The sequence below is a fragment of the Glycine soja genome, chromosome 6 (assembly GCF_004193775.1).
Source record: "Glycine soja cultivar W05 chromosome 6, ASM419377v2, whole genome shotgun sequence".
NCBI classification, from domain to species: Eukaryota; Viridiplantae; Streptophyta; class Magnoliopsida; order Fabales; family Fabaceae; genus Glycine; species Glycine soja.
In genome coordinates this window covers 21,329,898-21,351,560 of record NC_041007.1, presented here as the reverse complement: position 1 = coordinate 21,351,560, position 21,663 = coordinate 21,329,898, and the positions used below count along the sequence as shown (strand labels likewise).

Genomic DNA, 21,663 nt, shown 5'->3' with positions numbered 1-21,663 from the left:
ATAATCCATATATTATAACGATTACTTACTTGAATAAGTTTTGACTTCATTTTTCAAAAAAGTTTTAGTGAGTCGATCTTTTGGAGTAACACAAATGGAACCCAATGCCACCCTACCCAAGCTATAGAGAAACATTTCTTGTAAATCATTCCGAACAATAGTCTAATTAAAATATTGGCCAACGAGTTGGGACCAAGGGTTGGTGAGTGTTGTGGCCATTGTCATTATCTAAAAAATCAAAGGGCAAATATGTAATCAAGAGAAGCAGAAAATTCCAAGAACTATATATATATATATAATCGAATTCTTCCTCTCATATTATGTTGTTAACATCACGTATTCACACAAAGCGAAACAAAACAGACGCACACTTTATGCCCTTACCTTCACCAATCCCTTGTTTACAATACAAACAGATATTTCTATGAAAAGTTTAAATTTATGAGGATATCTTCTCCTTAATTGGTTGTTACTTCCTCCCACTCGTGTTAAATGACTAATTGAACATGGGATGCATGCTATCATGCAAGGTTAAAAATAATCAAAATAAAAAATCCTAGCAAGTTCTAAAATTGATTCTCATAGTAACCACATAAGCCCTAGAATTTAAGAGTAATCTCACTTCCAGTGCTCTCTTCCCCTTCTTGATCTCTTAGTGCTGCCAACCCTTTCTTCTCTCCACTCTCTCCATTCCATTTACCACTCTCCGACTTCCCATCCACAATGCTCTCTGACCGGTCGCCACTGCTCCGAATATCGGACTCCGGAGAGTTTTGTGTCTGTGCTGCTGTCTTGTACATGTGAAAATGATGATGATGAAGGGTGTAGTCATGTGGTGGTGGCAGCAACGATAACGGCAACGCTGAGTTATAGAATTCTTGGGGCATTTGGGTGGCTGCACAGTAGTGTGGTGGTGCCACTTGTGAGGTAGGATGTGGGCCATAGAGTGTGGGGTCACCGGAATTTGTCATGGCTGCTGTAGTTGTGGCATATTCCGGTGGCACCCAAATTCCTCCAAGGACTACAAGCTGGGGTGTTGGTCCTCCGGTATGTAGGCTCGGACTGGGTCTTCTAGTGTGAAGCCTATATTTCTGTGAACAAATTTTAACATGGGAACTTGATCAGAAAGTGCAAGAAAAAAGACAAAGGAACTATAAAAAAGAAGACAACCAAAAACAAAAGTATTTCCAAATGCTCAACTATATGCATAGTTGGTTTAAGGGTAAAGTAATTAAAATATAAGTTTTAGACACCCAACAAAAATACATTTTTTTTTAATTTTTATAAAACAAAAAATATTATATTTATTAGAAAAAATATCACATATTAACAAAAATATAATATATAATTTTCTCGTTAGTAAAATATTTCTTTTAAAATTGTTTAGGCTTCACTTGTGATTAATTGGTTACATCTTCATAATAGATATTGTTCAAAGTGATATTAACTAAGATGTCAGTGAAGCAATAATAATAGTACAACAACAAAGTAGCTCTTTCATTCCTGTCTATATGTACAATCCAGAGAGAGAAGTACCTGGAGATGGCTTTTAACTTCATCATTGGTCAAACCGTCAACCTTCATCAGCTCCCTAATCTGTTTTGGGGTGGCCACTGTAAAGTGACAAACAACAAAAAAAAGAGAACACTTATTAGTGATTGCAGCAATGATTATAATTGGATTGCAGCAATGATTATAGTTCCGGTCAGGATTATTATGTAGCTTATAAAAATAAGTTCAGGATTGCTAAAGAAATGTGTTATCCATGTAATAATTCATGCATCGATTTATACAATATTATTTTTATATATATTTTCTTTCATTGTATCATTTATTACATCCCATAATTGTATCTTGTTCTCTCCCTTAATTATTTTTATGTAAAATTACCATTTCTCTGCAATAGTTTTGTTTTAAGTACAAATGAGGTAATCTTTTCAAATCTATTTTTAGTACCTACAATTATTTTTTAAAAAAATAATTTTATCTATTTATAATCTTTAAAATGCATAAAAATTATGTTTTTAATTATATTTTCATAAAGGGTGTTTTTCTTAATAAAAAAACAAAACAGATGATTTTTTTAAAATAAAAAAAAATAAGAGTCATATTTCAATAGAGCAAAAAATATATTTAATTGGTGATACCTTGAGATCCACCAAGCATCTGAAGAGCATTAACAAATCGACGGTGCAAATCCGGTGACCAACACCTTCTTGCTTTCCTATGAGTTTGGCCACTAGTGTTAGTTGTGGTGGTGGTAGTATTTGCTGTTTGTGCCTCAGATGCAACTGAAGCACTTTTTCCCTGATCAACATTAACCCCTTCACAACTCCCTCCTTTGCCTGGATTCTCCCTTTTCGAACATTTCTCTGCCTCTAATTCACACTTATTTTCCTCAATTTCTTTCTCAGGAGATGCAAGGGCCAACTCAGGAAGACCCCTTAATCCTTGACACGAGTTTCGTTCTTTTGAGAATGGTAAAAAGGCTCCCCCATTCCTATGTTTGTTGTCTAGGGCTAGCTTCGGGCTCACGCTAAAGCCAATATCAGCACCTTCTTTAGGTAATGATGTAATTGTGGATTGTGGTTTGGTTCCTTCACTTGCTTGGCTCCATAGTTGAGCTGATGTCATCCAATTCGCCTTGTCAGATATGTTTGATGTTTTTTCAGCGCTTTCTTGAGAGTTTGGATGCTTTAATATTGGCATGAATTCTTCCAGAACTGGCCTCGTTCCTTGGTTTGATCTGAAGGCTTGTAGTTGCTGCCTTGAAGCCTCCACAGCTACGCGAAATTGAAGATTGAAAGAAATTAAGATTGTTACTTTGCATTCAAAAAGGATAAAATTTGAGACTAATGATTGTGTATACCAAAATAATAAATTATAATAAGAGAAATTCTATGGTACCCTAAATTTTTTCCAAGGGTTTTTGTATATTGAGAAACTTTCTTTCCCCTTTTTTTATGTGCCCAAACAATTGTATCAAAACTCTTAGATTTCTGTGGTTATGTATAGCAACTCTCTAATAACAATAAAGAAGATGTAATTCTCTCACTTTTACATGAGAAGGAAAAGCAAAAGAAGAAGACTACTAGAAAGAGAGCAAGAGGTTAAAAAAAAAGACCTTAATACAAAAGCCATTTATATTATTTGGAAGAACAGAAGAAAAAAAAGATGAATATACTGAGTTTTTTTTATAAAAGTATATATAATATTTTCATCATGGGGTATTGATGAAACTTTAGGGTTTAGGACATTCCATGTTTTAATTGGTTCATTGGAATTTGGAATATCATCAACTACGTTTGATATGTTTCTTTGGTGAAACCATGATGATGATTGATTGAAACTTGTACCGTTGGTGAGGAGTTGCATGCAGAGAGGAAGCTCGCGCTTGAAGGCATCAATCTTGACACGTTCTTCCTCTAAGCGAGAGAGGAACTCTTCAAGCTTGTAGGTCTGATCAGTTTCAGTTTGATCTAAAAATGATTTCAGCAGTGTGGAGTAGCTGTAGGGCTTGTAATCCATCATGCTTAGCTCTGCTTGTGATGGCATCTTTAAATTTCACGTATGTGGTTAATTAAGGATAACGAATATATAGCAACAAGAACTATTGTTTAGGATGAAAATATGCTAATGACAACACTTGAGGTATGTAGGAACAAACAATAGGAAAAGAGGGTGTTTGGCCTCTTATTCCTTTCTAGTGTAAGTGGGAGAGAGAGAGAGAAAAGGGGTGTGATGTTGTTTGTGAACACAAGGAGGATCGAGGGGGGATCGTCTTCTTTTTAGGAGTGAGTTCAATGGAATAAAGTAGGGTTTTGGAGAGAGAGAAAACAAAAGAAGAAAAGTAGGGGGGGGATAAAGGAGAACAATTTAACTTCCTTCAAAAACAAAAATTAAAAAAATAAAATGAGAGAGGTGCAATGAGAGAAGGAATCAGAGAATCTGACAACAGAGTCTTGTGCTTAGAGCCTGGTTTTAGCAAATTACTTTGAGTGTTATTGCATCAATTCAAAATCAACAATATAGAAAAAGATGATTCTTAAGCTTCTTTTTACTGTTATTTTTCCCCTGTATACTTTATTCTTTCATTCTATCCCTCTTGTACCTCCCTAATTTTAGCTTTCTTTTCACAAGTTTTTTTTATTTGCACTTTCTATTCATATATATATAAGTTACTGCCAAGAGAAGATAATAAAGAGTTCGAGAATACTACGTATTAATCAGTTTTTTGTGCTCTAATATTAGGATTTATTTTTATATATATATTCTATGAGTATCTTTTTCCAACTAATAAAGATTTAACAAGATAAAAACAAAACAAGATGGAAAAATATATATCTTCCAACTATTTCTGTTTTTTGGTTTTTAAAACTATTGTTTTATAAATAATTTTAAATTTTTTTTATAGATTTTGGATTTGAAATTGATTGACGAGTAGCTTAAATTATTTTAGAAAATAATTTTTAAAATAAAAAGGGATTTTTTTTATCAGCAATAAGAAGGGATTGAAACAGGTCCTTAATTAGTCTCTACATTTTTCGTTTTAGGCTTTGTTTTTTTTTTTTTTTTTGCTGAATTTTCTTGACAAAGAGCCTAAAACACCAATAGATTAATACTCATGATGAGAAATAAAGTTTTAGGCTTTATGTTCCTACATGAAAAAGACATTTACAAAATAGTCCTTCCCATTTGTCCACGTTTCAGCATTATTAATTAGATGTAGTATTTTTTTTTTACCTATAACTAACAAACAATTTTTTGTATTTACTTTCTATAGGAGTATACTATATTACCATTATAATTAATGTCGACAAATGGAGGGAAGTAGGATATATATATATATATATATATATATATATATATATATATATATATATATATATATATATATATATGAGGTAAAATGCAAAAAACAATCAAGTAGAGACAAAGTCAAAAAATAGTGTCGTCTAGGAATTAATTCTTTATTTAACCTTTAACAAACAACAGTGTTGTCAATTTTCGTATGACTTTTTTTGAACTAAAATAGCAGTTCTGTATTGTAAATGAGACTCAGATTCTCCAGCAACTTTATATCAAACTTCACTAACAGTGTGTTATCTTTGTTCCTTTATTTTTGGTTCTTTGATTTCTTTTTCTTTTAACCTGGGATTGAATTTGCTTTAGCGGATATCCATGAGTTTTTGGTTCAAAGTTTCTCTTTGTGCAATAACCACAAGGATAATGATGCATATACAAGAACATCGATCAAGTGGTCCATCTTAAACAAGGAAAACGCATGTGTATTTGTCATGAGGTATGTAATTTATATTTTATAGTTGTTGTTTAAGTTGTGTTTGGGTAAGTAACCCACACATATTTAGTTTAATTTAAGGGTATTTTCCTATTCTTAATTAGTTATTATTTTCTAAGATAACTTTTGAAAAAAAGTAATCATTTTATCAAATTTTTTTAATCAAATACTTATTTAATAATCTATTACTATTTGAGAACTATCATAAATTTTTATCATCATAAAATTTATTGGAATAATTTATTAAAAAATAAACTAATTTTTTATTCCTCTAATTTATGTTTTACTGGATTGATTTGATTTTTTTTAGTTCAATTAAGTTTTTTAATTTTTAAAATATGTCAAATTAAGCTGTGACCGTCAATTTTATCTAACAATGATAAGTTTGTATTTATAAGGAGATGATGACATGTCATTTGCCATGTAGGATTTCACCATTAACATTCTCAAATGGTATTAGTTTTATAAATATATATATATATATATATATATATATATATATATTATTCCTTATTAAGACTAGACCAAACACCATGAAATATAAACTAAGTAGTATGATACTATAGTTCTTCACTTTCACTAAATAAAAATAGATGGTTTGCCATATAGTTTTGTATTGTAGCAAAATTAAAACTCAAATTTAAGGAGTGACGAGAATATATAATCGTCCATCAAGCCAATTGGGTACCAAATGTTGGCTATGTGTAGGGCAACGTTGTACTTGTAGGTGTCCTTACCTATGTAGTATGCAATATTGCTGTTAGAGCAGGTATTAATGATTCTACCATGATTAATTAATTAATAGCAACCACTTTGAGCTGGGAGAGCATATACCATCAACATAATTTTCACCACCACATTGAATAAAGAGAAAGGGAAAAAGAAAGCACATATTCAAAATAGGTTTAGTATCAATCCACCTTGCAACTTTCTCCGAGTCCAAAAGTTGCATAATTGTCCGGATTTGATTGCATTAAGAGAGAAAATTAAAAAGAGGAATATCTAATTCTAAAAAATGAGACATTCACCATATAGAATAAAATATTTGCGCACAAGCAACGAATATCTTAGTTCCAATTCGGTGACTGTAAATTAAGGGAACACAACTCACGAAGCTTAAAGAGGGCAGAAATAAAAAATCACCTCCCTAAAAGAGCGATAAAGGATGCTAACAACGGAGAATCTTCTTCTGCTACTATCTTTAGTGAAGTGGGTATGAAGCCAAGAAGATTCCCCTTTACAATGCAAACGGATTTTTGCTCTTTTTGTTAAATTTTGGCAAGATATTTGGAAATCCAGGTCAGGTTAGATTAAACTTTTCGTTGTAAGGTTGATTTTTCAAATTATCAGAGTTTCTATAGGATTCAATACTCTACAGGGTTAATCCTTTCCACCAACATTTTTCTAACGAGAAAGAGATGTAACTTCAGTACAGGACCTTTTTAATGTGCAAACTTCAAACGTAGAAGGAACTGAGTTAAAACTATAGGAAAAAGCTAGTTAGTGTTCTAATTAAAAGGTACTTGTTAAGAAATACAAAATGAAAAGTTTTTTTTTATTAAGAAATGTAACAGTGTACTTCCTCTTGATTTTGAATATAATCCCAACGTAATTCTTAATAAAAAAAAATTATATTTATTGAGATTCTTTAATTAATGTCTTTAAGACACTCGATCCAAAAATATATTACAAAACATTAAAAGGAGTTATAAAATTAATTTAGTGTTGAAAGAAAGAAGGAGAAAAAAGAAGTCGTGAGTTCAAAATTTTCTTATTAATAAAAAAACTAACTAACATTAGTTCATAAAAAATTATAAAACATTAAATTCATAGAATTATAGAATTAAACAACATAATTTTTTTAAATAATATGGATTTAAGTTAGTTTGAGTTCTACATGTTCAAATTTGATCTTTGAAACAAATTTATCAGGTTTATACTTTCAAAATACAAATCGAATCGATGATTCAAACTAATTGAGAATTTTCTCTTCAGTTTGATTTGGATTGATCTAGTTAATGGGTTTATGCTCTGAAATTGGAAAAATATTGAGAATCCAAATCCTTTCTCCACTGAGGAAATTGATGGTGTAAAGAATCAATTTGCAAGTTGCTTAATCAATAACCACTAACATGTCTCCCCAAACTATTAATGTATTATATATTTAGTTTGATTGTTTATTAATTGGGTTGTCATTAGCATCGATACTAGTTAATAGTAAATAGTGTTTGCCAATAACAACAACATTTTGGCTCACAAATGTATTGTTGTCTGTTGAAAACATTGTTGAAGATCACGAAGAATTATTTCACCGGGTGTGTATATGAGTTATGTTCTGAAGGATTTATCCACGGTATCCTATGTAAATCCGCATAATACAACAAGAACTTGACTTGTTGAGGCTACAAAACTAGAAAGGGAGAAAATTTGAATCTAGGAGCAGTGAAGAAAAATGAAAGGAAGAGAAGAGAAGTTTTTTCTTGGTGTGACAAACTTGGTCAGAGAGACTCGTATTTAATTACAAGACCGAAGGGAACCATATGACTGTTTGAAGAATTAATATTAATAAAGACGGTAATTAAAAATAATTAATGATAATTGAAACATAAATTTCATAATTAATAAAATGGTCAAATGATTAATGATGATTGAAGACAGAAAATAGAAATCTATACAATTTTCGTTATTCGACCAAATGAAAAACTGTCACATTAAAAACAAGGATTTTATGGTAAGCTGTTGAATTTAAAATTAATCTTAAAAAGAATTTTATTAAATCACAATGTAAAAAGGTTGCATGACCATTATCACACGCGCAAAGGGGTATATAGGAGGATAAATTGATAGATTTACACTATATCAAGTCCACGTAACCTAAACTCATGGAGGTGAAACTTTTATTCCTTACTAATTAGTAACTCGTGCGTACTCACGGGTCACTTGATTAACCAAACTTCAAAGGTTGATATTTATGTGAATTTGAAATTCATTATTTATGCGAATTTAAAATCTGTGCATACACATAAATCACTTGATTAAGGAAACTTGATGTTCATGCAAAATAATTGTTTCAGAACACAAAATTAACAAATTATATTAAGATGAATCTCATAAGGCTCAAACATAATAAACAAAATAAGTGTTTAAAACTAAAAGGGTTAAAAAGTAAAAAGAAAGTGTAATTAAATTGAGAATTGAAATTTCAAATAAGTCAAATAGTTTTTTTTATAAATATATCACAGTATGTCAATTATAATATAAATTACTCCATATTTACATTTGTGAGGTCACATAACAATTGTTAATTTACAGTTAAACACTTGAATTTCAAGCACTTCATCAGTGACCACACTATTTTCTCTAATTACCTGGAATAAGAGAGAAAAATTATCAATTTCAAATCCATGTTCATGTTCTATTAACTGCATTTAAAGAAGAAACTATACACATATAAATAAACAATCCTAAATACAAATCTATTAAAATGCTGAAATGAAAATATATCCCATGTGAAAAATAAATAACTTTTAAAGTGTCACAAATTTAAAATTACTCACTATTAATTTTTAAAGTGCCAAATAGATAATTTTTTATATAATTACTCACTATTGTATATGTCTGATTTTAAAAATAAAACATCAAAAATGATATATAATAAGTTGAAAAGTTAATAAGATAAAAAATAAACACATTTGCTAAAGTTAAATCAACAACACATAATAATAATAATAATAATAATAATAATAATAATAATAATAATAATAATAATAATAATAACAAAAGAAATTAATTAATTAATTAAATACAAAAAGAGAAGGTAAGGAAAATTTCTACTTTTCATTATACTACCGACGTGATTTGTCTCCCGTGTAAATCTTAGCATTAAAGTTAGTAGAGTATTTTCAATTACAATAAATATGAAATTCATAGTATAATTTGATTTCACTCATAAATATAAAGAGAAATAACTAAAATACACAGAAAATCAGAAATATATTATGTAAGAATACAGGAAGCAATCAGCAAGATAAAAATATAAACATTATTAATTAACTGAAAAAGAAAAGGGTGATTTAAAAAATAAAACATAAAAAAGGATATATAATAAGTTGAAAAGTTAATAAGATAAAAAATAAACACACTTGTTAAAATTAAATTAACAACACATAATAATAATAATAATAATAATAATAATAATAATAATAATAATAATAATAATAATAACAACAACAACAAAATTACAGCAGCGGGTCACTCGATTATTATTAGTAATAATAACCAATCTCCCTTTTAAATTTGTGGCACTTTAAAAATTATTTATTTTTCACATGGGATATATTTTCATTCCAGCATTTTAATAGATTTGTATTTAGAATTGTATATTTATATGTGTATAGTTTCTTTTTTGAATAACACTGATATTCGAGCACTATGAATTTATATATGAAATCCTCTTTTGCCATGTCTATTCCCATTGTCTGTGGGATTATTTTTAGTAACACTTTATTTAATTAAAGACCAAACCTTATTTTGTAATCATCAAAGCTTAGGGGAACATAAATATTTAACTTTGTGTATATCATTTACGTTGAATTATCTATGTAGCCTTATGCTCGTAATTTTTTAATTTGCAAATGCTTTGGCCAGTTCTTTTGTGGCATGAAGTTTTGTAATATGGAATATGATATAACCAACAAAGTTTCCTTTATAGACAATCAAATAAGAAGAAGAAAAATTAACTTTCTTTTCATTTTCTCCCCTACCAAAAAATCATCTCAGTTTTCACTCTTTATCTTTCTTTTTCCTTCCACTTTTCTCTCCCAAACTAAGCATAACCTTAAAGTAAACCACTAATTCTCTTGAGACGGATGACCATAGCCGGTACATGTGTAGAAAGTAGTTTTTCCTTTGTCTACTGATCTCATCTGAAATTAGAATGATTAAAATAAATAAATTTAAACTGTTAAATAAGAGCTTCAAATTGAATTGGCAAATCTACATTAAAGATACATGTCTAGTATAATAGATAGCTTCCCCATGGCCACATTTTTCACATTTCTTGTTGACCTGTCAAAAAACAATAACATTTAAACATACAAAAATCTGCTAAAAAACTACTAAGTATTGCAGGATGCATCACCTTAGAATATTCCATCACCGTATGTTCCTCAATTATTTCCATTCCAAGCTCTCTTCTGATATCATGCCAAGCACATGATAACATAAGGAACAATTGCCAATACTCAACATAAAATGAAATATGTTCATGGTTACGATGAAAAAGTCATAATACTTAAATCCAATTTGATAGTGTGTGGATCCAAAATCAGTGCCATAAGAAAGCTTTTCTATAATATCAAAGTAATGGTATGATGAACTCAAGAGTCTCTTTCCTCCACCGAGTCCAATAACTGCAGTAGTAGCCATTATATCCTTCCCTAGCCACTATGTACGATCACCATCAATTTTGCCTATTGTAACAATGATCCTAAATTGTATCCACTACTCCTTCTGATAAACCAAAGGATATAAAAAATATTAATTATTGTAATAATATAAATAATGAATTATTCAACATTTCCTTTATAAAGAAGATTAATAATATACCTAATTTCCCTATTTACATTCAATCATTTTTTTTTTGTTGTTTTGGGGATTTGGCAAAATATATCATAATATAGAAGGAAGCAAAGATACAAGAGGGACACATTATTTTTAATTCAGGTGCGGAGAGAAGAGTAAATGAAAGAAATTAGATATCATTCAAATGAAAGAAATTAGATATCATTCAAACTACCAGTGAGAGTTAGAAAGAGCATACTCTGGACTCTAAATTCATTAGAACTGCAGACTTCGTGAATACCTTGGCACGGTCAAGCTGTACCTGTGTAACTACCATTGCAGGAAGCCTATATTCAATTTGGCACATATCAGGATTCATAGCAAGAGAAAAAAAGCAACGCAGATCAAACCTTGTCCTAGTGATGCACTTGTTATTAATTCTCTGGCTACTAAATCCACAGCTTTTGCCACAAAATCAGAGCCCTATATTGATGCATAAGAAAAAACACTAAATTTTGATATATAAAGCAGTAACTACTATTGTAAAAAATTCCAAAGAGCCTGAAAAGAGGAAAAAGAAAGAGAAAGTTGTCATGGTTACACGGTATCCATATAGCAAGAGTTGAGCAATTATTATATAGTTGTAATTCTTCCCTAATTCAGGGAAACCATTTGAGTCATCAACATTAAACCACATCTAAGAAGAGCCTACAGATGCAATTTTTACCTCCCCTTTGCTAATCATGACTGATTCCTTTGCTCTTTTTTTCCAAGAATTCTTGACAACCTCAGTCGACATATCATTGGAATCCCCACCCGACTTTGCATGTTAACACTGGCTGCTCAAGGCAACCAATTCGACCTATTAAAGCCTGCAACAGTACATTAATATTATCAGCCAATATGTGTGCATGATTTAGGAAAAAAAAATGGGAAAATAGAGCAAGGCAAAGAATGTGTTTAAAAGAATTGAGAAATATCAGTAAAGTACTAAGCAATTTCTTTAACTATATATCCACGTTCCAACAAAAATACTTGTATGCATCAAAAACCCCAGGTTTGTCGAGGTAAATGTATAAAAAAATGGACAAATTTTAGCGGATGGCGAGGAGTTATTTTTCAAAAGAATGAAATAGGTACATACATTATAATTTTTTATATCAAGGGATGCAATTTAAACATTTTTTTAATTAAATACAAAATATTGACTAAAAGAATGAAGCAGGGAAGCAAAAGTTTGCAGCCTCATCAAATAAAAGTGAACAATCAGTACAATGGATATATTATGAAATGATAGAAGTTCTTGTTTAATGTAAAAATACATCCCCATGTGTGTAACCCTCAGCTGCACCCACCATATCAAAATTAAAATAAAAAATTCAAATAAAACTTTAAATGAATAAGAACAAATTAACAATACCCCATATTATCTTCTTAGTATATGCCACGACAACAAATTAGCAATACACCACATCATTTTTAGCATCAATAATGCAATAAAGAGATCAATGCTCTTAACCATCAAGTCTCTCGGGAGGCTAACAATGGTTGGCAGAACACACAAAAGTTAAATGTGATTGGCTTTCTCATTTGTCTCTTTACTGATGCCATTTTCCCTAAAGAATGCTTATCCACACCAGTGCTGTTTATACACGTCCTAAGCCAAACTTAAAAGGAGGACAATGATTTAGGTGCATTAGTTACTCAAACCCATTAAAAGAAGTGAACCAATCAAAATAAAATAAAGTGTGCTTCTTTTCTACTGCTTGAGAAGCAAAATGTTAAAAATAATTGCCCAAAGAATTTCCTTCATATGTTATAAACTTAAAATAGATATTAGAGACTATTTAATTTTAAAGTTCACTCGATCATTATAACAAAAAAAAGGACATTCAACTAAATAATAATAATAATAATAATAATAATAATAATAATAGCTTCTAAAACAGTCTCTATAAAAACTCACATTTTTTTCAGAATCTTAAAATCACTTTTTATAAAGCTTTTGACTAACAATAATTATAAAGACTTTAAGCACAGGCAATGGAACCAAGTCAAGGGAGTACCTTTTTAATCTTCTAAGACCTTTTTTGATTTTCTTTGTTATCACCACCTACACACACCAGGAACCTCAAAGAAAAATTTCAAAGTTCACTCGGCCATTATAAGATAAAAAAGGATACCCAACTACATAATAATAATAATAATAATAATAATTAAAGAAAATAAAAAAACACAAACTTAGAGAGAACAAGAAAAAAACCTGCGCTTCTTCCTGTTGAACAATGGATTAAAATAATTAAAGAATATAAATGATATCAATACCAATCAATTGTTACAATGATTATCATCAAAATCTTGCATGTATCATTCATTAGACACCCAGCGTGGAATTTGCAGGATGTGCACTGATGCACATGAATTTTTAAGATTAAAAACTAAAACTTCATTTAGGCATTTCATCAAACACATAACTTACAACCCATATGGGGAAGATGACAAAAAAATTAGCTCGGGAAAATAAAAAAGGAACCAAAAACAGAGTTGAAAAATCAGTAAAAAAAAAAAAAACTATTATTAAGAAGCAAACATGCATAACAATAAACAAAATTAGAACCTTACAAATAAAAACAAATAGTAATGAAACAAACATGCATAACAACAAAAGAGGAAAAAACATGCTTGTTGGATGCTTCTTCGACGATAGCCCGACAAAATAAAAAGGAACCAAAAACAAAATTGAAAAATCAGTAAGAAAAAATATAACACCGAGATGTTAATGCTATAAAAGGACACTCGTGAAGAAAACTGCAAAGCAGTGAAACCTGATAATCTTCTGAACTGAGAAGAAGCCATGGCAGTGAGAATAAACTGCTTCATTCAAAACACCCTCTGTCTCCTTAACCCTCCCTTGTTTTCCCTTTGTTAATGAGCTTCTCCCCTGAAGCTAAAACCTCAATTGCATTTTCGTCAAAACCCCTCTCGAGGAGCTTTGTTTTGAGAGAGAGAAAGCTTCCAAGTTGTACAGAGAAAGAAAGTGAGTGAGAGAGAAAGAGAAAGGAGCCTTTTGCCACGGGAGAAAGAGAAATGGAAAAATAAAAAGAAAACTGAAAAGACTTGGGATGAAGATTGGAAAAGGAGACACCTATAACAATAGGTGAAGCAACCAAGGGAGTGGAAAATGAAAAGGTTAGAAAAGAGGACATCTGGAACAATACGTGGAGCAACCAAGAGAGTGGGAAATGAAAAGCCTAAAAGACAAAAAAAACCAAGGAAATGGACCAAAAAACACATGGCAACAAGGTGGCAGAAAACCAACCCAACCTAGAAAGGCATAAATGACCAAAAAACAAAAAAATTTGACAGGTATCAAACTCTCAGCTATGAGTATTTTGACCAAAAAACCAAAATTTTGGACAGCTGTCAACCTCTCAACCATGAGTATTTCAGTATTTTCCATTTACTTCTCTTTTAGTATATAGATATTGATTGCTAGTCACTTTTTTTTATTTTTACAATGGTCGCATTAAGGTTTAATTATTGTTAATTTGGATCTGTTAGGCTGCCCCGAGTCAAGTGCCCTCTTTATTGATCTTTATTCTTTATTATTAAATAAAAGGAACCTAACAACCAAAAGAGTAAAAGTAGAAGGACAGTGAGAAACAAAAGATAATGTGATTCTTTCTTAATTAAAAATAAAAAAGGGAAAGGCTAGTGTGCGTAAGAGGGAGAGTGCATCAAATTCCCTGTCCCTGAGCTGAGCATACAATTAATAATGAGTGGTTCGTTGCTTTCCAACTTCATTCTTCTCGTTCAAGCTAGACTACAACCCATACCTTTAATATCCATTTTCATCTCTTTTATTTTGTTCTCTATTAGAAAGGAAAAGCAAAAGAAAATTTTAGAGGGAAAAAACATACTCATAAAAAAGAAAAGGGAAGACTGGGAAGAGTGTTGTGGGTGACATGTGTAGTATTGTTCTTCCATATCCTCCTTCGAATATCCCTTTTGTCTGGTCCATGAACAGTAACATACAAGGACGCAGAATATTCCTTCCTTCTACCATTCCCTATTTCCCAGAACAGAAAAATAAAAATGTATATCTTCAATGCTATATATACGACTATTACGACCCCACAATGGTATTGGAACTAGTTCAGCAAACTAATACACGACTCTCAACTCATTATTCTTTTTTGGATATGGGTGACGAGTTTCTTTAAAATATTAGTTAAGAAATTAAAATAAAAAATATTTCATATAAATATTATAAAAGAGTAAAAAAAATTTGAATAACATAATTTTATATATTTTAATAAAAATATTTTTTTAATTACTTAATAATATTTTATGATACTAATTAACATTTATGAATATTAGTTAACCAATACACGACTCTCAACTCATTATTCTTTTTGGATATGGGTGACTAATTTCTTTAAGATATTAGTTTAGGAAATCAAATAAAAAATATTTAATATGAATATCATAAAAAGAGTATAAAAAATTATGAATAACATAATTTTATATATTTTAATAAAAATATATATTTTTTAATTCGTTAATAAATATTTTATGATACTAATTAACATTTTCTTTCATACAACTCATGCCAAAAAATTTCTCTCCAACCAAGGAGAGTTAAGTCTAACAGAAGGAACTAGTAATTCAGCATAAGGAATTAATTTACTGTGATAAATCAAATTTGAATCTTTGTTAAAAAAAATTGTGCATATTTAGTATATGACAATATTTCAAATAAGATTATTTTTAAGAATAAGATTGGCTTTAGGAAAAAGGATATTCGGGAAAAAAAAAAAAAAAGATTTCCTTTCTATTTCTTTGAATCCAATATAAATCAAGACAAGAGTGCTCTTGCGTCAAAAGCTTTAATTAACAAAAGCAGAAGACTAACGAATAACGAATAAAATTGGAATAAAGAAAGCTGTAGGAATGTCATTGGCACAAAGTGACCAATGAAGTTCCAACATTACCATTGAAAGAATCATTCTACCTTTTAACGACAATTATTTCTCTTCGAAAAATATTGCTACTTACATTAACTAATTTGTTTTCCTTTCTACTTCCACCGTGCAGGCAAACATGTAAAATCTATAATAAAGTTTAATTAGCGTATAATATAACATGATTATATGTGAGTTGGTTACCGGCCGTCAACAGGTGTGCAACTCACGCTTCTCATCTTTTTCTTTATCAAAAATCTTAATTTTCCCCCCGTCTTTTCATCTTTCCATCTTTTTATAGTTCTATATAATACTAAAATTCTATCATTATAAATGTCTCATAGAATTTATCTTAATTTATATTTTTAATTTAACTTATTACTTCATTTATTTTTTATTTTTTAGTTTATTAATTCATTGATTTTTTATTATTACATATATTCATTTTGGATAGAGAAAAATAAAATTAATTTTCAATATAATACCCAATAAAAAATATTTTTTATTTATTCATAAAATTCTAATATATTTCTAAAATAACACAGAAAAACAAAAAGAAGAGAGTGAATCTGTCTCCAAATGATTTTTGGTAAAATAATTTTTTTTCCGAACATTCACTAGCCAAAGAAATAAAGACAAAATAACTTATTCTAAAGTTTGGAAATGATCTTCGTATGTTTCAAACAATTCTCTTGAACATGCATGAGTTTGATCAAATCTTAGTTTGGAAACAGTTTCAAAAGAGCATTTTCACAAGACTGGCCCAAATTTAAAATGAAACAAGAAGACGAGGAACATAACAATCAAGGGACTTCTTAGTTCACTCTCAAACCTTCAAGAGAGCTAGGTTCAAATAATTAACACGCAAATCAATACATTTTTTTTTTATAACTATAACCACTTCAAATATAACATAAATCTTACATTTAGCTAGACATTCATTTGACAAGCCTCCCTAAACTTTAACTCTAAATATTGTATCTTCTAAAGCCTTTTCAAATACCTGAAAATAAAACTTTCAATGCTATCTAACAGATATATAAAGAATATTTAAGTGTTTAGGAACTAATACAATGATATTCAAATAAGTGATTAAAAACGAAGAATGTTTAAGAGCTTCTTTGATTCACATCAATGACTTTCCTTTTCTTCGTCGTTTATAAATGATTCCTATATATAATTATTTAAGAAGATGATCATTGTGACTTGTGGTTCTAGACTCTAATTCTTTTAATGCATGGAATCGTTGTAGTAGTTGTCTCTGGTCATAGTTGCTTTATGTGCAAGACTAAATTTTTGAGAGATTTGTTATACATTTTTTTTCATATTATCAGATATTTGTTATACTTTGTGACCATTCCTTTAGAGATACAATAATTTGTAATCAATACTACCTCATTTAACTCTCTCTTTCTCATCTGGATTAGGTATCACATTGCCTTTATAATTATCTCATGCTTAGTAATCAGTGGTATTAGGACAAAAGACTGGCATAACCAGATTTTTATAGTTTAATACATAGCTTTATTATTTGTTAAAAGTGACTGTTAATAAATGAATATAAAAGCAAGGAAGGAGACAATATGGAGAATTGCATTGACACTCAATTCATGAAATTACATGTTGATGCCTGTTATTTATATGAGAAGAAAAGTGCAAAAACAAAAAATGCAGAAAAATAGAAAAAGCAAAAAAATAGATGATTCTGGATGGAGAGTTTGGTATTGATCCTGCTGAGCTGGCATTCTTAATGATTTACTCTTTTGTCCTTTCTGCTTATGCACCCATGTGAACTTTGCAGCTTTGCATTTGCATCCTCGTTCATTTGATATTTTGACATCCCCCCTCAAGCTGGAGCATGGTAAATGTCAATCATGCCCAGCTTGAAAATAGATGGAACAAAGGAAGGAGGAGGTAATGCCTTGGTGAAAAAGTCAGCTAGTTGCTCCTTGGATGAGATTGGCAGCAAGCGAAGAACACCCTCTTGGATCTTATTGTGAACAAAATGATAGTTTATTTCAAGATGCTTAGCCCTTTCATGAAACACCGGGTTGGCAGCTATGTGCAAAGCACTCTGATTATCACAATATGGGACAGGTGGTCTTGTACAAGTAATGTGTAAATCATGTATCAAATATAGTAACCATTGTAATTCACAAGCAGCGGTGGAGAGTGCCCTGTATTCTGCTTCGGAGGAATATCTTGAGACTGTATGCTGCTTCTTAGCTCTCCAAGAGATCAAAGATGCACCCAAGATGAAGCAATATCCTGAAATGAACCTCCTTGAATCTAAGCAACCAGCCCAATTTGCATTAGAAAATCCTAGCAGTTGAATTTCTAATTTTCTTGGGAAGAATAGACCTCGGCCAGGACTGCCTTTGAGGTATCTAACAACCCTGCTGGCAGCATTATAGTGGGTCATAGTAGGTTTGCTTAAGAATTGACTCAATTGTTGGGTGGCAAATGTAATGTCAGGCCTAGTGTTATTCAAGTACAGAAGTTTCCCAATCAATCTTCTATAGGATGCTACATCTTCATATGGTTTCCCTTCATCTTGATGCAGCCTAATTGAATGATCAAGTGGTGTTTTGGCAGGCTTAGACCCAAGCAGACCAGATTCTTGCAACAAATCCAAGCAATACTTTCTTTGGCAGATTGAGATTCCTGACTTGGAGTGTGCAACTTCCAACCCAAAAAAATACTTCAATGTTCCCAAATCTTTGATTTTAAAACTGGAATCCAGAATTCTCTTCATTCTAGTGAGTTCTTCAATGGATTTTCCTGCTAGAATCACATCATCCACATAGATAAGAAGAGTTTTGAGACTTTTACCATTCTAAAATGTAAATAATGAGTGATCTGCATTGGATTGTTGATAGCCTTGACTTATTAGCAATGAAGTGAGCTTTTCATACCACTTTCTGCTTGTTTGCTTGAGACCATACAATGACTTAAGCAATTTGCATACTTGATTGGATTTGGAGCACTGGACACCTTGAGGAATAACCATGTAAACATCCTCATGTAAATCACCATGCAAGAAAGCATTGTTGACATCTAGTTGATGCAAATGCCAACTATGAGCAGAAGCTATGGCCAACAGAGTCTTTACTGTTGTGAGCTTAGCCACTGGTGAAAAAGTGTCAAAAAAATGTAGGCCTTCAACTTGATTGTAACCTTTAGCCACCAATCTAGCCTTATATCTTTCTATAGATCCATCTACTCTATATTTCACTTTATATACCCACTTGTTACCAATTGGCTTTACATTTTCTAGCATATCAACTAGTATCCATGTACCATTCCTCTCAAGAGCATCCAATTCAAACTTCATGGCATTATTCCAACATTCATGCTTACTAGCTTCCAAGTATATGTGTGGTTCAGAATTGTGTGTGACTGACAGTGAATAAGCATGATGTGAAGGTGACAAGTTTGAAAAAGAATGAAAGGATGAGATAGGATAGGAGATACCTGAGGTAATTGTATCTACTAAACTGCTTGAAAGGCTACACACATATTCACTTAAATGTTGTGGTGGGTGCCTCTGCCTCTGTGATCTCCTTATATGTTCAGTAGTAGTTTATGCCATATCTGGAGCAGTAGGATTCAGAGCAGGTTCAAAATTAGAGATTCCAGCTTTTGTAGGTTCTGGATGAATGGTGGTAGGTGATGTAGGTTATGTTTTAAGAGTGGATGGTGGTGTAGGTTGATGAATAGGTAGTGGAGTGTTATTTTGACGATGTAAAGCGGATGGTGTGGGATGATAAGTCCAGGTGGACAAGGGTGAAGAAGATTTATATGGTAATATATGTTCATGGTGAGTGATATTTCTAGAAATGAAAATTTCCCTATTGCTGAGATCCAACAAGACAACTCCTTTCACACCATGTTTATAACCAAGAAAAATGCACTTCCTAGCTTTTATAGGTGCAAGTTTTGTTCTATGTGAGTGCAGTATGGATGCATAGCATAAGGAACCAAAAACTTTCAAACCATGTAAATTAGGTATATGTTTATACAAAAGAAAATAAGATGATTTATTTTTTAGCAGGGTGCTAGGCACCTTATTTATTATGTAAGTAGCATGTAGAATGGCATAAGATCAGAATTACTTTGGTAATTTTGATTGGAAAAGAAGTGCTCTCCCCACATTGAGTACATGTTGATGCTTTCTCTCAACCCTTCCATTCTGTTGTGGGGATTCCACACAATTTGTTTGATGAACTATGCCTTTTGAGGCATAAAACTGTGGCATTGCAAATTCAGGGCCATTATCAGTCCTTATAGCCTTAACTCTTGCATTGTGTTGATTTTCAATTAATTTGAGGAAATCTTGGATATATTGCCTTACTTCCCCTTTGATTTCAACAAAATAATCCATGTAAAACGACTAAAATCATCAACTGCAGTCAAGAAATAAGAATGACCATGAATAGATTGTATGGAGATAGGCCCCCAAATGTCAAAATGAATAAGTTCATAAGGTGAATCTACTTTGTTTAAACTAGTATTATATGGTAATTCCTTGTGTCTATCATAAGGGCATACATCACAAACAACTTTTGGATCAACAACAATAAAAGGAAATTCTAAATTCATAGAAATCATTCTAGAAATTGACAAGTGTCCTAGCCTAAAATGCCATAAGGCTTCTTCTGGTAGAATCTATGTATCAGTTGCTTGAACATTGGAACAAGAGGCATGCTTGGCATAAAAAACTAAGTGATATAGCCCTTCAAACCTTTCAGTAGAACCAATCATCCTCTGAGATTTCTGGTCCTGAATGAGACAAATTGAATCATTAAATGAGACAACACATTTTAAGGTAGAAACCAATTTTGACACTGATATCAAGTTTAAAGAAAAATTAGGTACATACAGTACATTTGTAATGAAGAAGCCAGGGGAAAAGGTGATTGTACCAGCATGTTTTGCAACTGAAAACTGACCATTAGGCAATCTTATGCTAATTGGTTTTATCTCATTAAAAGTCTGAAAACTCTTTAATGAAACACATATATGATCACTAGCACCTGAATCTATGATCCAACAGCCAAGGGAAAAACTATTAAAAGAGGAATAGATGTAGATTTTACCTGATTTCTGATTTTCAGCTGGTGAATGACCAACCTGAGTGACTATGCTAGCTTGGTTAGCTATGGTAGCAAAATGTTGATTAATACCACAACCTTGAATCAGATTAAGCAGTTTCTTATATCGTTCATGAGTGAAACTGGGAGGAGCAGTATGCATTTCTCCATTAGTTGAGAAATCTCCATTCGAATATGCAGCATCATTGAAAGCATTGTTTGCCATTGAGGCATTTCCTTTTTGAAGGTGAGGAGGTAATTCATGCTTCCTGTAGCAAGTCTCCACTGTGTGACCATTTCTTCCACAATAGGTACAAATTCTCCTTGATCCCGAGTTTTGTATTGAACCTCTCCCTCTTTCTTGTGGCCTCTTATAATCAACATAATTTATAAGATCCTTAAAGTCATCTCCAACTGCAAAGTTCCCTTGTCTTTCATGTTGAATAACCATAGAAAATTTTTTGTTCAGGCTAGGTAATGGATCCATTAGTAGGATCTGAGATTTCACTACTGAAAAATTCTCATTCAAACCAGTCAAAAATCTTATAGCATAATTAAGAGAATGAAAATGTCTATCATTTCTCATTGCAGCACAGGTGCATTTAACAGGATAGAAACAACATGGAATAGGCATGTAGGTTTCAAGTTCTTCCCAAAGTATTTTTAACTCAGAGCATAATTCAGTAACAGAGAGGGAACCTTGCCTGAGGCCATAGATCTCTTGTTGAATTTCAGAAATTCTGAT

General features: G+C 31.3%; 1 protein-coding gene and 1 long non-coding RNA gene across 3 annotated transcripts; both read right to left on the bottom strand.

Annotated features, from left to right (window-relative positions):
- Window positions 1-272: 272 nt before the first annotated feature.
- LOC114416692 (myb family transcription factor EFM-like) lies at window positions 273-3,763 on the bottom strand. Its single transcript, XM_028381663.1, has 4 exons — window positions 3,357-3,763; window positions 2,148-2,783; window positions 1,537-1,613; window positions 273-1,091 (listed from the first exon to the last, which is right to left on the bottom strand). Exons 1-4 carry the CDS (start codon window positions 3,553-3,555, stop codon window positions 600-602), a joined length of 1,404 nt encoding a protein of 467 aa, XP_028237464.1. The 5' UTR covers window positions 3,556-3,763; the 3' UTR covers window positions 273-599.
- Window positions 3,764-10,287: 6,524 nt separating this feature from the next.
- On the bottom strand, window positions 10,288-13,408 carry LOC114414078. Of its 2 annotated transcripts, XR_003667116.1 has the most exons (5): window positions 12,928-13,408; window positions 11,589-11,733; window positions 11,121-11,344; window positions 10,440-10,810; window positions 10,288-10,366 (listed from the first exon to the last, which is right to left on the bottom strand). It is a non-coding gene; the product is annotated as an uncharacterized LOC114414078 (long non-coding RNA). The 2 variants fall into 2 exon arrangements; XR_003667115.1 differs by lacking the exons at window positions 10,288-10,366; window positions 10,440-10,810; window positions 11,121-11,344 and having other exon boundaries at window positions 11,434-11,733.
- Between the last annotated feature and the right edge of the window lie 8,255 nt (window positions 13,409-21,663).